General features: G+C 31.2%; 2 protein-coding genes across 3 annotated transcripts in view; one reads left to right on the plus strand and one right to left on the minus strand.

The window, feature by feature from the left end:
- The window catches only part of LOC112211301 (trifunctional nucleotide phosphoesterase protein YfkN), a 100,704-nt gene extending 97,034 nt beyond the window's left edge, over positions 1 to 3,670 (minus strand). The window contains exon 1 of the mRNA XM_067053032.1: positions 3,594 to 3,670. The gene's annotated coding sequence lies outside the window, so the exon portion shown is untranslated. The remainder of the gene's footprint in view (positions 1 to 3,593) is intronic.
- The window catches only part of LOC106692709 (defense repressor 1), a 40,080-nt gene that overhangs the window by 3,240 nt on the left and 19,983 nt on the right, over positions 1 to 16,857 (plus strand). For both annotated transcript variants that reach the window (XR_010845016.1, XM_014438805.2), the window contains exon 2: positions 4,933 to 5,126. Coding sequence is in view for 1 of the 2 variants with exons in the window: in XM_014438805.2 (XP_014294291.1) it covers positions 4,933 to 5,126 (194 nt within the window). In the remaining variant the exon portion in view is untranslated. The remainder of the gene's footprint in view (positions 1 to 4,932; positions 5,127 to 16,857) is intronic.

Consider the following 16,857-nt stretch of genomic DNA (forward strand, 5'->3'; position numbering starts at 1 on the left):
AAATCCCTTACGACTTACTAGAAATTAAGTATTACATGAAAAAAATTATAATGAAAAAACTGCCAAATTGAAACATATGAAATGCCATTTTCTAGAGTATGAGGCAAATGAAAGAAGGACAAACTTCAACAATATTGTTTTTATTCAAAAACTACTTCCGCTACGATCAATACATTTCCTACTACGGGCAATAAGACTTTTTTTATCTTTATTTGAAAGCTGCTTACACACTGGGGCGACGAACCATTTGGCCTTGGTTGAAGTTCGGTCATCTGGCGATATCGAAGGTTTTTTTTTAACGTTTGGTACCATCCTCTAGTGAATCTCTATAAAACGTTGCTATGAATCCATTCAACGTTAATACTCGATGGTTAAACGTATCGTGTACTTGTGTGTCCTATTACGAGCTCCCAATGCCTAAAAAAAACTAATTCTATTCGAACATTTAAACTAACGTTCATAGCATTCTGTAGGAGAGGCTTTACAATGTATATACACTATTGTTGTTCTCCATTGCGTTCGCGTTAGTTCTTCCAACAATATCGAACTAATATCTTGGCTGTCATTCATTCGTCCAGCGTGTTCGCACCTTCAGACCAATGAATTCTATCTCCAGAGAGCCAGTTTGATGCCAGCTTTGTACTTGCCTCGAGAAACATTTTAGGACACTTACGTATTAACGCCATCGCAGCAAAAATTATGCTAATGTGGCAATCTACACCTAAAGTTTTTGCAACAAATTATAGAATAAAAAACTTTATGTAAAATCAAAACACTTTAAAACTTAAAACATTTTATTTATGTAAAGTAGTTAATTAGATTTCGGTTGAAAAAGTGCCGATATGGAATTTAATATAGATTCAAAACAGTCTCAATTTCTTCTTTCACCTGATGCTGTCGCCTTATGAACTCTGATAAATAAGATTTCAAATGATGTCTCATCGTCCCCCGATGTCTCTTGTTCCTCCATTTAGAACTATCCCACATTATCTCAACTGTTAGTATATGAACTCCTGTATCAGGATCAATAAAATTGTATTTATGATTAACCTTAGCATGTAAGAATCCTTCTTTTGTTATTCTATTTGTTTGATAACCTTTCCAACTGTCAGAATAAATTGTGCTACCACTACCATCTGCAATGTTTTCAATAATTTTACCAAGAAGGGTGGAGCCAGTTCTATTAGGAACAGTTACAACAAACGAATCTTTTGTTCCTTTACATACACCCACTGTTCGGGTAATACTCGACCACAATTATTTTACGTTTAGTAAACAAACTTTCATTAATTTTAAATTAACAATACAATTTAGTCCACCTATCTTCTTATTTAATTTATTTTCCATGTCCAAGATACATAATTCACGGATGTAATTATTCCAGTCTATAACAGTTTTATCCGATAAATCAAACTGCTTTTCACAAAATTTAATCAATGTCAGCTCCACGCACCAGTAGTATATGAATCTTAAAGCTGAACAAAATGGAATTCTGCTCTACTTAAACCAGATTTCTTTTCTAAGTCCCACTTGCTGATCATACTGTCTTAAATTTCATTTCAAAAAAGTTACGTTTACCAAAATATAGTTTCCTGTCATGGGAATTGCTACATGTATGTTTTTAAGGTAAAATATTTTGCTCCTGAAGAAATAAAATTGCATCTTGTTCTGTTTTTGGCAAATCCCAAATACATATATTCGTAGCCCTAAAAAATAGGCTCAAAAATCAGCAAACAACAAGGAAACCTAAGGTAACTTCGTGCTAGTACAAACAAGAAGATTGCTGTGTGCAAACAACTGCGGTGGCGTTAATACGTAAGAACCCATTTTAGCTTTGAATCAATAATTATGAGAAATGCCAATTTAAATAAATTTTGCATCGTTTTAATTTTGAAAATGTTTTTTATGTCATCATCGGAAGATAATTCATGTAAATATGGTCGGTGTGGCAGGTCAATTTTCAGACCGCATAATGCAACTTGAATACTCAGTTAACTATACAAAATTATGTGCACTGAAAATTGAAGTTCTACCACATCCACCTTATTCACCTCATTTGTCTCCAACTGACAACTTTTTTCAGAATACTTGACGACCCGTTTTAGAAAAACGAATTATTCAAAAATGAAAACGATGTAGAATATACGTTTCTTGAGTTAATGGATTCAGAGTTAATAGGTTTCTTTAAGCAATGGGTTAAAAACTTTATTGGGTTTTAAAAGAATTATGTTAGAACTGACGGAAGTTATTTTGAAAACTATCGTTTTTTTCATGTTATAGAAATTGACATTTCAATGACCAAATAAGAAGTAATAAAACATAAATATTTTTTAAAATTAGATTTGAATGATAATAATTGACCACATGAAAATTTAAAATATCAAATGAAATGTATTTAAGTAAGCTTATTCTTCACTTGCAGAAGCACCCAAAATAAGTCACGACTGTAATTATCTGGGTTTTGTTTACTATAAGATTAAATCTGGGGTATTGTTGGTCTAGAGTTAATAAAATGAAAGTAAAATATAAATCACAAACAGTTTTACATGAAATCGTAAGAGGTAAGACATGGTTTTAATTTACATTAAAAAACACTCTTATCTTTAGCTATAAATTAAAACAAAACATTTAAATCTTATACCGTATACAAAAGTGTATAAGCACCAGTTCTGTTGTGTAAAAACTGTAACAACATGGTATCGGGTATTTCCAATAAAATCTACATATTTTTGGTTTTATCTGTATTTCCTGTTTATATATAAATTGAAAAAAAAACAAACTGTATTTTAAGTTGTTTCTCTATGATTTTAATTGTTGTCCATTATTTAGGTCAGAATGTGAAAAAAAAAGGATAAATTTGTTCTTCGATTTTAGTCATTAACTATTATTGCATAAAAACCATGGGTATGGAAACTATTAAATGTGAGCTAACCAACGGAATGTTATTAGGTTAAGAACTTGGGTTAATTTTTAATGGAAATTAATGAAAAAAACGTTTGGTGTCCGTTAGACTCCACTTCACCAATTCGTGTGTAGCTAAAAATACCGCATACAATATTAAAAGAGTTTATGATCATAAACAAAAATACAGTAGGTAAAGCTGGCAAAAAGTCATTTTTAACAAAAAAAAAATAAGATTCGTTTTAATTTAAATTTTATTGAAAGTAGAAGTTTCAATCAATTCCGTTAGTTATTATCTCTGTTTAAGAAAGACACAAAGAGATGTTGGTTAGATTTTGCCGTGTATTGATTCATGTGCTCCGAACATTCTTATCTTTAATCGTAGAAAAATTGAATTTTGGGAATTTTTAGATCGATGATTATGAATCCGAACTCAGATTTCTGAAATCAAAAAAAGGTGGACGCAATTTACGATTCGTAAGACTGTAAAAGTAACTCGTATTTTGAGTTAACTCACTTTAAGAAGATTTGGGGTCACTGATTGCTCACTCAAATATAAGTTCCGGGAAATTACAAATGACATCTAATTTTGTGATTGAAACGGTCAATTTGACCCGATTTTTCAAGATCACTAATAAGAATTTGTTATTACTAATCACTAATGTAGAATTTATTTGAAAATCAGTACTCACATTGAAGCATATAATGATGTGAGGTAGGATTAAAGACTTGAGAACTGCACGGTCACCTTAGGACTGGGAAGAAAATCACAAGGCAGGAATTTATTGTTGGTGAGCGATCTGATTAAAATAATTGCCGATCAAAGAAGATTATACTAAGTTCTCAAGTTTGTCCTTCAATGTATTTTCCGACACCTTTATTGGCGCGTATACACAAACAATAATATAATTATAACATTTTCCGTTTGACATTACACACTCATGGACTAGCTTTTATATCTGAGTCCTTTTTTGATACCATCTTTGCCAATCATAGCAGCAGGCGTGTATTTCAAGTTGGATTCTTCAATATTTTATTGTTATTTGATCCAAATCAACTCAAATAAGTTACTAATAATTTTTTTTTTTTTAATAATTTATTTATTGATATTTACAACTGTGTACACATATATAGAACAAGTAAATTTGCTGTAGGTGACATAGTGACATGATAAAAACATGTGGAGAATCTACCCACTGATAGAACTCCAATAACATTTCTAGAGGAGAAGATCTGGAGGAGAAGGCCATCTTCTTTTCAGACGCCTAGGAGGATTATTAGGTAATGAAGGAGAAGCCAGGTTAGAAACAAGTGGATTTGGGTGGTTGAGAAGTTTATTATGGAAGGAACGGTATCTGGTTCTGGCCAAATCGGCCACATATGGAACATTGAGGTCCTGTTGGATGACTTGATTTGTGGCAAAGTAAGGAGCATTAAGGACTTTACGAAGGATTTTGGACTGTAAGGATTGGATTCTGGAGGAATTTGATGGTTTAGTGGAGCCCCAAAGCTCAACTCCGTATGTCCAGATAGGCCTTATAATAGTCATGTAGATCAGTCTTTTGTAATGGATTGGCAATTTAGACTGTCTAGTAAATGTTGCAACAGTCGGAATCTACGAGTAGTTTCTTGTCTTTTTAGTCTTGTATGAGGATTCCATGTCAGTCGTTTGTCGAGATGTAGTCCTAAGTAACGGATCTGTTCGATAGGAATAAGTGGGGTATTATTTAAGGATATACTAATAATTTAAATTCATAAAATTTCGGTTCGTTTATTAACCGCATTCAAATTTAACTACTCCATTTTGAAGGATCTGACATCAGTCATGCTCTGATGCTATTATTATTAGTCCCTTAAAATGAAGATTCAGTTGAGAAAAAAAAAAAAAACATGGACGAAACTGTTCTTGATTAAGAATAAATGAATGAAGAGAAATACATCATTTTAGAGAATGATGTTAATTATTTATGTTATATTTTTAACAATAGTTGTTATATTTTTTGTATTAAACGAAAATCAATTTTTTTCTAGGCATGTGAGCAGATTGGTATTAGAGCCGAGATGGATTATTTTGGATTGAAGCAAACCACAGCCAAAGGGGAAGAGTTCTGGCTGAACCTGCGTAACCCTATTGAACGTCAAGTTTTAGGGGTGCAGCCTTTTAGGTTTCTACTCAGGGTCAAGTTTTGGGTTCCTCCTCATCTTGTTCTTCAGCCGACCACCAGGTTAGTCAATCACCCATGAAGTTTATTCTTGGTTTTCATATAAATAGTTCTCACTAGTGTATATTATTAATCTCATTTATAGTTTTTAAAACATTTATAATTTTTAAGTTCTAAATTTAAGACTATTCAATCAATGGAGCCAAGTTAAACAATAAACTTTTATTGGAGAGTGTTTAAAATATTTTTTTATTTTACGAAAAATTTACTCCTTGTTTAAGTGAGATCTAGCTGACTTCCTTCAAAACCAAAGTTAGGATGACCTTACTCAATACAATCCTCCCATCTGCGTCTTGATTTACCCTGGTGTACTAAGCACCTATATCTTTAGGAACCCATTTGATCCGTTACGATGCCATCGCTTCAATTATATTAGCGGGTGTAGATCACACTAGTCGGCGATGTATTGCTCCCGGAATTCTTCGGTTAAAATCATACTTCTTCCAAAAAAATTTTATAATAATTATAATTTTTATATACGTCAAGGCGTTTTTTCCCCTTTATATAAGCAAACACGTTTCTTATCGATAAAGAACAGTTTTATAAATTGCTACTTTTAGGTTTTAAAAAAAAAGTTGTTAATTAAGTAATCTTGCTATTTGTTTTTTTCTAGTTATTTTATGCTCCAGATACATAAATTTCTGTGCATGTCACAATTTAATCCTTACTATCTCTACATCGCCGAAATCACTGCCGTTTTTACTGCCATCCAAATTTTTTTTTTTAGCACGCAATGATTTGTCGGATTTTATCTATGTACCCGAGCATCTTCTTTGTTTGACCCTTACTACTGTTGAACTGTGAAGGTTCCGTTACAGAACGTGTACCGTGTAAATCCCTCTCCCAACAATTCTCTTCACTCTCAATTTTATGTTATCATATTCTTAGTTGCGGATTGAATCATAAACTATGTTACTTAAAAAACTATAGTCGGTCATTATTACAAAAGATTTTTTTTTTATTCAAATACTAGTGGATGATATTTTTGCATTTTATGGAATCTCTGCGGGTTCCTGCAATTAATGGAAGAATAACATTTTAAATATCCAGATTAAAAATTTTGATGTAGAGTATGATTTTCTGAATGAAATTTGACGAAACTTTTTTATGGCCAAGGAAGGAATAATTTTATTTATTTAGAAAAAAATCCATCTACCTTTAAATTAGTCACATTTACACAGAGATACGGAAGACGAACGCATCCACATCCCATAGGTAGACGACATCCGGCCGGTAAAATTCTCAGCTCGTGAAGGGGGCCTAGGAATCAGTTTATTCGGCGCAGTTAACATCGCCTGCGATGTTAGATTCACGATGTTTTGCAATTTTGAATTTAGCCTTGGAAACAAACACTTCGAAAACAATTCCTCGACCTTGACTATCAATAGTTTTTCGGAACGCAGGTGTATTGTTCACCAACACAAGGTGATTCATTCATAATGCTGTTCTTATCAAAACTAAAATATCTTCTAAACGCTCCATACTTATTCAGAACAAATACTTTACAAAACCCGCAAAGGTTCGAAAATAACGCGGGTGTGGAAAATTAAATACAATATATTTTAATTGGGTTAAGTGCGTGCAAGTTTCAAAACGACACTTAGATGGAAGTAAGACTACTGGAACTTCTAAAGAGTCGCAAGAGTAGACCAGGAGCCGGACATGAAAATTTGAGTGGAAAGTTGTACATTTTTGCATAATTTTTTTCGTAATTTCATCTACCGCAAAATGACATATTGTAGTCTGGCTGTCTGTATCCATCGGGATTGGGTGTGGCACATCAAAATATTCGCCCCAAAAAAATGAGATTTTTTTTATTCTGACCTTTTAGCTCACACCTGTGTTTGTATTTAATGGATTATATAATAGGTGAAAATTACGCCTTATGACAAACTAACAATTTATAACAACGCTATACGGTTGTTCGTTACGGCTCTATGATAATGTTTTTGCAGGACAAACAAATTTGCTAATTTGGTTTTATTTAAATTTTATTTATTTATGTAGTCCTGTTTCATATTTTTTTCCACTTTAAAAATGAATATGGAATATTGATTTTCATCATAATAACCAGTTAATTTACATACAATAAATTATTGAACGTATTGTTTCCCGAAAAAAAAAGTCTACAAATAATTATTTTACCTTCTGTATACTTAATTTTTTTTCACAGAGATATTGAATTAATTCTAATACACACACCCCGAAGTTCATTTTATTATATAAAAAAAAAAAAAGAAGTAAAAATATTGCTTTTTTTTTTTTATTCAGTGCTCAATATCTTTAAAACTACCGACTTATAAATTTGATAAAATCTTAATTTTAATAGGTCTCTTTCGTTCAGTAGTTTTGGAGTTAAGTTTCTCAAAATCAAGCGATTTTTCCCAATTAACGAGGGTTCTACATTTTTTGAATTTATTTTGGCAAATATCATGGAAACTCCTAGGCCTGCGAAGATAATCGTAATAAACTTCTTTATGGTGTATTTAATTACATTTTATTCGATGCTTATTTGACGTTGGTATGTATAGTAATAGTTTCCAAGAGACAGTTTTTCAAAATCCAATATTTGTTTTTAACTGATGAAAAATCAACATTGTATGAATTTATTTAATTATAAAGTAATAGGGTAACTGCTACCCCAGCAAAGACAATCACAATCACTACTTTATGATGAATTACATTAGCTTAAATTTTAGTGAGCGGTAATTGCCACCTGTATGTACAATATTTCTCTAGATTTTTAAGAAAGGGAGATTTGAGAATTTTTCCCAAATTTCGATAAATTATATTTCGTGAATTTATTTTGGTAAATATATTGAAAATATAAGGTGTTTAGTTGTTTAGTAGATCATAGATTCATCAAATGAATAACTTCGTATGAGTAGCATTTTTCATGAAATTTTCCAAAATATTGATTTCTCGTCTTTTGGATAAAAATATTGGGTTTTTAATTATATTTAGATGTTTATTTTTATTGGATATGAAGCTAATGAAATCTACCACAAAGCAATTTATTTTGAATATCTTCATATCAGTAAATTTCCATTATATTTTGTTATCATCGAACTATGAAACGTATAGAGTAGTTTCCGTATTGACACTAGTTCTATGCAGTTCCAAACGATTAACTTCCTAGCAACTGTATTTTTCATGATATTTCCCAAAATAAATCGCTTTATGGTATATTTAATTAGCTTAATTCAAGTGCTAATAAACATCTGTATATACGATAGTTCCCGACATACAGTTTTTCAAAACCCAATATTCTTTAGCAAAAGATGTGAAACCAAAATTTTGTGAACATATTTTGGGAACTTTAATGAAAAATGCTACTCCTAAGAAGTTAATCTGTTATAACTGCATAAAACTAGCTTCAATATGAATACTGATAAACATATATGATATTTTCCAAAATAAATTCACAAAATACTGATATCTTTTCATTTAGGAAGAATTGTTGGGCTTTCAAAAAGTATATCTCAAGAACTATTATTATAAATAAAAATATAAATTATCAACCGAATTTAATGTAATTAAATACACCATAAAGTAATTTATTATTAATACTTTCGTAGTACAAGGTGTAGAGAAATTTAGAGAAGAAAAAAAATGCGTGGGTTTGAAAACTACATCTCGGGAACTATTGAACGAAAGATCTCTATTAGGTCTTGAATTTTAGCAATTTGTTAAGTAAAATCTTTAAAGATATTGATCAATTAATGAGCGAAAGTTTTAGGTTTTGTAAATAATAAGATCAACATCTAGAAGCGTGTATCAGAAATAGTTCAATGCCAGACCAAACGTATTTAATGGAACCAAAATGAAGTATGCTTCTTCTTAATTACTTTGTTTTCAATTTTCGGCGACATAAAAACTGGTATGACAACCAGTTTCTGACGGCATTCGACTGCCAGACCATGTAATTCGTGTTTCGGAAGGGGTAAGCACTAAAAATATGTACTAAAACCAAGTATATATCTTTCCTGTTATTTTTTGCAATTTGCTGGAATTAGAGAGTCTGCCACGCCCAATAATAGGGTTATTCAAAATATTGTGTTAAATGTAAAATGTTTTACCATGTTAAATGTTATAAGTATAGGATTGTGAGCAGCCCTATTTAAAGTCATGTTAAATGCATAAGAGCTTGTAGCGGATTTTCTGAGCAACTTGTTTAGTAACCTTTCCTGCCAAAAATTCATGTTATTGTTTACTTCTAAGTTTTGATTACAGTAATTTATTACAACATGCCTAAAATAAGTGAAATGTAGAAGTGTAAAAGTTTGAGCTACTGATTGTATATTTTAAAAAGTCCAAAACACAAGACAAAATACAAACTACGAGTAAGTAACCTAACACGATAACAAATAAAACAGTAACAAGCTCAGCTGGACTGTTTCGTGATGTCATTCTCCATTTAACAGACCTAGTAACAGAATCTCAGCCATGTTACATGTTATATCGTTTTAACATGGCAAAAGAAGGAAATATTTCTCCATTTAACACGCTTTAACATGTTAAACTAAAGATCATGAATACCCCTAATGACCTATACAGGTCTATTATATACCTATATACCTTTAATTCCAGTGCTAATAAACATCTGTATTGCCGACATATACCGGCTATATACCTTTAATTCCAGTGCTAATAAACATCTGTATTGCCGACATATACCGGCTATATACCTTTAATTCCAGTGCTAATAAACATCTGTATTGCCGACATAAGTTTTCCGAAACCCAATATTTTTTCCAAAAGATGAGAAATTAAAGTTTAGTTAATATATTTTGAGAAATTTCATGAAAAATTCAACTCCCGCGAAGTTAATTATCTGGAACCTTAAGTATTACGACAGGTTGTTATCAGGAGTTGCGTAAAAATGGTCAAAACAAACCACACCTTAAATAACACGAATAAAAATTAAATAAAGAATAAACTTCCATCCAATATGAATGTAAAATAATAGAATTATAAATCTAAGAAAAAATGGCACGAAACAATAAGATTATAAATTCAGTGTTATCTTCATACGTCAAACCATTTAACAATATAATAAGCTGTAATTTCACATCGTAAAGAAGGAATACTGATAAGATATTATGGAAATGAATTGCCCGGGACAATAAAACGTTTCTTATTTAGCATCTAAACAACTGTTAGGACTCGGTAGTGAAATATATTAACAAGACCATCTCATTAAGTTCTAGTAATTGAGCAAATCAATTAGTATCAAGTAAATGGATGTTTGTTTGGAAAAAAAAACCAAAGCATAAATGAAATTTTTTAGGATGATTCTATCAATAACAATTTATTCTTATCAAACATAACAAAAATTTTTATGGGCACAATTCTGTGTATAAAACAAGCGCACACACCATTTTCTGAAACTTGGTTATTTGTGTTCATGGTACCTTACCATGTTTAATTCTATTGAAAACTCAGATTAGAAATTTTTCACGATCTTAAAATTTCTCTGAAATTTTAGTAACCCAATTTGTTTATTGTTTAGTGAAAGTATAAATTTAAAAAAATGTAAATTAATTAACGAAAGGGAATTTATTATGGCAATTTTAATTTAGACTTTATACTCTATGTAAACAGAACGGTTAGTGTAAACCTTTTGACGGGGGCACATATAAAAATATATGTTTTTTATAAATTAATTTAAAGTTTTTTGTTATCAAATTTTCTATTCTTTTTTTTTTTATGAAATGAGTTTTCGACAAGCTCTTTTTGGGGATATGGTAAGCACCCCAGGTATTTTGATCCATCCTATGTTCGTAAATTATTTTGTTTTGTAAATGGGATTTGTAAAATATTTTGTTATTCCAAAGACCAGCACCACATAGTATAACGAAGTAAAGCTGAAAATGGTCAAAACACTATTTCCTCAGGAGCATTGCAGATCAAGCTGGCACAGCATTTTCCCAAATATTGACTCGATTTTCAAGAATTTGCCCTTTTTTCTCGAATACGAAGCAATAATAACTTGGTACAATTGGCCTTAAAATTATTTTTTAAAAATTGATTGAAACGGCGAATGAATTTACCCTTAATACATTATACTTAATGTACATTAACTTAATCCTCTACAAAACTTGAGAAGAATCTGAGGTAATTTTTTTAATTTTGGTCCATCAAGTTGTGAAAAAAAAATCATTTAATATAATATAAGAAAATACATATCCGTGATGCATTATATAATAGTTAAGATCTGTGCGGTGAGCGCTTGGCACAACTTTCAACCACCACTCGAGGTTAAGTCCCCATGTTTTGAGGAGATTGGTTAACTCTGATAAAGTTATCGCTATTTTTGTGTACTTCTGAAAAAAAAGAAAAAAAAAAAAAAAAAAAAAAAAAAACCTGAGACCAGAAGGGGGAAATGTTTTTAACAAAACATTTTTAAATTTTATGTTGCTATGAAAATACCTATTTAGAATTTATAATAACGAATATTAACTGGTTTACTACCAAGATAACAACTGTTTTTGCAAAAGATAAGGAAGTCGTAAACTTATGCTAGCAATCGGAAGAGAACAGGCGGTCTCGTTTTTTTCCGATTCGAGCCTATTTCTATTTTTACTTTAGTAATTTTTTATTTATCTATTATTTATTAATGTCAGTGATGAGAACTAATAAAAATAAATAAAGGCAATTTAGAGGAAGGTTTTTTTTGAAAATTCGGCATTAAAACCCTGTTAGATTATTTTAGAGACACAGATCGTTTTGCGAGACTTAGTTATATTATTACTATATAGCTAAGTGAAAGTAAAAAAAGGAACAATTGTAATATTATTTCTTTGGGATAACTCAATACAATTATAGTTGTCCATGTAATGATAGCTGTATCATGAACTAGGTAGTATTAGATTGTCCATCTATGATATCAAACGTATTTTCAGGACGCCACTTTGTTTTCAATATTAATGTCAATATTAACTGTGTTTACTTATCAAAACAAATTTGTTCTTTTTATACAATATTATGTCCTAAAATAGTTTCTTAACTATTGAGTAAGAATATTTACTCAGTAAGTAACAGTAATTTAAATATTTAAAAAATAAAATATGAACATTTAGGGCTTTTTCAATTCTTCTTCACCGCCACCCCAAGTTTGGTCCTCTTAGCATGACATATGAAGTCCAATTAAATGGAATAATTTCGTTTGTTTCAATGTCGTTCAGTTTTTAATTGTACCTCAAATACCTTTGGCTGAAAATGTTTGTTTTTTAGGGAGTATTAGTGATCATTGATATCAAACGAATTTTCAGGACGCCACTTTTTTTCCAATATTAACTGTGTTTACTTATCGAAACAAAAATATTATTTGTTCTTTTACAATATTATGTCATAAAATATTTTCTTTACTATTGAGTAAGAATATTTATTCAGTGAGTAACAGTAATTTAAATATTTAAAAAATAAAATATGAACATTTAGGGCTTTTTCAATTCTTCTTCACCGCCTCCCCAAGTTTGGTCCTCTTAGCATGACATATGAAGTCCAATTAAATGGAATAATTTCGTTTGTTTCAATGTCGTTCAGTTTTTAATTGTACCTCAAATACCTTTGGCTGAAACTGCCTGTTTTATTTCTGGCCGCACTCGCAGCCGTCATCTCCTGGATTACACCTCTAGTATCAATTAACCAGTAATAAAATTATTATTTAGCGAGTGCTTTTTATGTGTTATTGATTTAATTAACTAGCTAACTGAATCATAACTACTCTCTCTGATTGCGATTTATAGTGAAAAGAATTAATCAAGAAATTTTACTTGGATTGTATAAACCGCCCACATTGGATATTATGATTTTCCTAATCAAGCGTAGCCTGGAATGCATTATCTTTATCTAAAATCTTAATATACGCTCTCTACCTTTTTGCTTAATTTTAGTTTTCAGCTAAAAAATTTGAATGCCAATTTTTATTTTATATTACTCTTAACATTGAAACTATCCTTAAATTATTCAATGCATGGAAGATTTTATTTTTATCAGTGTTTATTTATTAATAATATTATCGATTTACAATGCGAAGATTGATCATGATGGATAAGAAGACTTGAGTAGATATTTTGCAAAGCGTTTATTTTTTTTTCTGTTTTGCAACATTTAATAATTAGTTTTTGATAAATTTTTTTTTTTATTAATCATTTTAAGTTAATTGTTCTGTTGTTTTTTTGTTTTTTTTTTAATTTTGTATTTTATTGATTTGAATTTCTTTTATTTAATAATTAAATGGATACATATCTCAAAATTTCGTTTATTTTTACTCCATAAAATCAATTCTATTATTTTCTTAATTTTCAAGTTATGTATATTTACAAGCTATTTTAATTTTCAAGACCGGATATTCCCCTCATTATTCCGCCATTGTGTCCTTAATGGTTTTCTTCGTTCCTTTGTCTGAAAAGTATTGATTGTATTATATAATTTATTTAATTAGCCATAAGTGCTTTTTTTATATTAGTTGTGTACAGAAGATGTGAAACGGTTTGTGTTAAGAATACCCTACGGCCTGTAGTAGGTTGGAGGTAGAAAGCAGGGTCACCCACTCGCCTCACACGTGATAGCCACGAGCCGGCTGTGTGATGCAAACAGCCTTCTATTCGACTCAGCTCACATCCCACAACTATTTTATTGTTTTTATTTTTTACTACTGGGTTTTAATTGTTCTATAATTCTTTTATCCCATTCCCCCAACTTACCTTTCTAGTAGAATTTCAAACATTATTTTAGTCGTACTATAATAATTACCCTTCATATTATTTAGTAAACATTTTAAAACTTATTCAACTTTTGTAACTTGTTGAAATTGTTACGTAAAATAATTTTAGGATTGGCGTGTTTACGTGTGTTGGCGCTTTAGAAATGTAACAGCTTCTAGTTTTTAGTTGTATCAATGGTAATTTTTTCCTGTTCCTCAACTGTACCTGATACTTTTAGCTAATATTTATTTTCACATATATCAACTACCCTCCGCCCAAAATGTTCCCAGCTTAATCTATAGTAGAAGTGGGGCGACTGTATTAATCCCTTACTTTTATTCAAGTAAAGGATTAATCAATTGATTTTATCAATAATTACTGTTGAGCCTCGAATAACCTAGTTTATACGGACCGCAACTATCTCGGAAAATTCGGATAAACAGATCCGATAAGGAGTTATGGAAAACAGAATGCTTCCTAATTATATAATCGAATTACGAAATTATATAATATATTTAGTAGTATCTCTGTATTGTCATAATAAATAAAACAGGAGCACCAATATTTAAAAAATAATCTTGACCGTATGTAATGATTGTAAGAATGAGGGTCAATAAAGCTATAAAAATAGCAAAACAACTATATTATTAGTAACTGACGTTTCGCCCCAATTTGCAGGGCTAGTGGCTGATATGGGCTATATCAGGGCAAAATTAGAACAAAATACAAACATTACAAGATGACAAGAGTTGTCTTCAGATAAGATTTGTCTTTATTTAGTCTTATCATGCCTTATAATGTTTGTATCTTGTTCTCATTTAGCTCTGATGTTGCCCTGCAAAGTAGGAAACATTGGTTACTAATAAAATAGTCTTTTTGCAATGTCGTACCTTTCTTGACCCCATCTGGGCCATCTTCCTACAATTAAAAAATAATCCATAAAAAGTGCTTTACAGCTCTTCATTGTACTGCCCAACCCCTTGGCTGCCATACTATGGCGATCAACGCAATATCATGTTAAAGTTACAATAGGGGTATTCATGATGTGTTAAATGTAAAGTATTTTACCATGTTAAATGTTATAAGTATAGGATTGTGAGCAGCCCTATTTAGAGCTTCCTATTTAGAGCTCCTAACGAATTTTTTGAGCAACTTGTTTTATAACCTTTCCTTCCAAAACTTCATGTTATTGTTTCCTTCTAAGTTTTGATTAAAGTAATTTATTACTAACTACATTAAGTGAAAGTAAAAGTTGTGTGTAAGTTTGGCTACTGAGTGTGTTCTAGAAGAGAATCTAGATAAGCTAATTGACAACTGTCATTACATTATCATTATTGTCATTCATTGCTTTACTAGTTTTACACAATTAACATTAAGTTTTTAAACAATACTAACACAAACAACGAGCAAGTTACTTAACACAACACCAAACAAAACGGTGACAAAGCTGGTCTGTTGCGTGAAGCCATTCTCTATTTAACAGGCCTAGTAACAGACTCTCAACCATGTTATATGTTATATCGTTTTAACATGGTAAAAGAAAGAAATATTTCTCCATTTAACATGAGTTTTTTCATTTAACACGCTTTAACATGTTAAACTAAAGATCATGAATACCCCTAAAATCGGCTGGTAACGTGCCATGTTCTACTTGAAGCAGTGCCTTTTTTCGATAGTTCTCAATCCCTCAGTGTGATTTCTTTTGCAGTCCTAGGTCGGATAATGCGTCGTCATCTTCACTTTCACTCTGATTAGTTTTTGAAAGTACTTCGCTTTTTTGGCCTTGACTATCAGTAAAAGTTTAAGTTTGTGGTTGCGAATCTGATAAGTACTAAGACTCTCCCCTAACTTTTCATGTAACCGGAAGTCTATTTCTCCTGCTTAGTCGCGAGAGTCTCGCTCGATAACATTTTAAAGTTCAGTCCCGATTCTTCACAATTATAAATTTGTTCTGGGTATAATTGTTGTACCTTCCGAATTATCCTGTTAATTTTTGTTACAAATGAATTAACTGCACTTAAACGGGCCGATTAAATCTCGTACTTTCCGCTTCTCAAACTTTCTTCTCTTGGCGAACTAAAAAAATTTCGCGGCACCATTGTTGAGCTAAAAAAAAGTTATTTTTATATCTCTTTGAATACTAAGGAAAATATTAAACGAAATTCGGACACAAATAATTAATGGAAACTAAAATATACCCTACACTCCTAGTATTACAAAAAAAATTATATATACTCAAAACTAAATTTTGACTCAAATAAAAGAAAGAAATAATAAACAAAGGAGAGAAAAAAAATTCTTAAAGTATGAACATATCTTAATCGGTAATATTTATACCAAAGACAGGGATAAACAAAAGAAATAAAATTGTTAAACAGCTAATTTTATGTATGAAATTGAAACAAAAATATTCTGATTTAAAATAAGATAAAGAGAGGTTAAGAACCGCTTCAATCCGGGTCGCTATCGTTGCCAACTCTTCGAAGGTGGTCAGCAGATAACCTAAGATTCGGCCGAGATGGTGTTAGCAGGATTTGATTCCCGCTTCCCTCGATGTGCGGCGCGAAAGGGGGAATAAAATGCCATCTAATATTTTTAATCATAAAGTAATTCTTCACTTTGTCTACGATATCCGTTAAGATCCACCACTTATACAGCTCTCGAGTTCAGCCGATTTGATGTTCCAACTAAATAGGATTGTTATCGAAAAATAATTTTGCTCGGTAATTCCCGCTTTGCTACAAACCAGTCTAAACATGACATGAAAGCATCCGTGCTCAACTGTGAAACCACCTCAATATGCATAGCCTTGGAACTGAAGCAAATAAAAAAGCAGATTTATGCTTTACCCAATGCAGCCTATCGGAATAAAGTTACAGCCTACTGTAACTCCTTGATGAGGAAAGGGGCACCTAAAACAAACCTTATACTAAGGAAGGCAAACCGCGATTGGGACAGATCGGCAGATGCGAAGTCCATGTACCAGGGCATTCAAAAAGTCCTGTCGTTTTTCGTTTGTTCGT

This window comes from Halyomorpha halys, unplaced genomic scaffold (genome assembly GCF_000696795.3).
Source record: "Halyomorpha halys isolate HHAL.00 unplaced genomic scaffold, Hhal_1.1 Scaffold68.1, whole genome shotgun sequence".
In the NCBI taxonomy this organism is placed as follows: domain Eukaryota; kingdom Metazoa; phylum Arthropoda; class Insecta; order Hemiptera; family Pentatomidae; genus Halyomorpha; species Halyomorpha halys.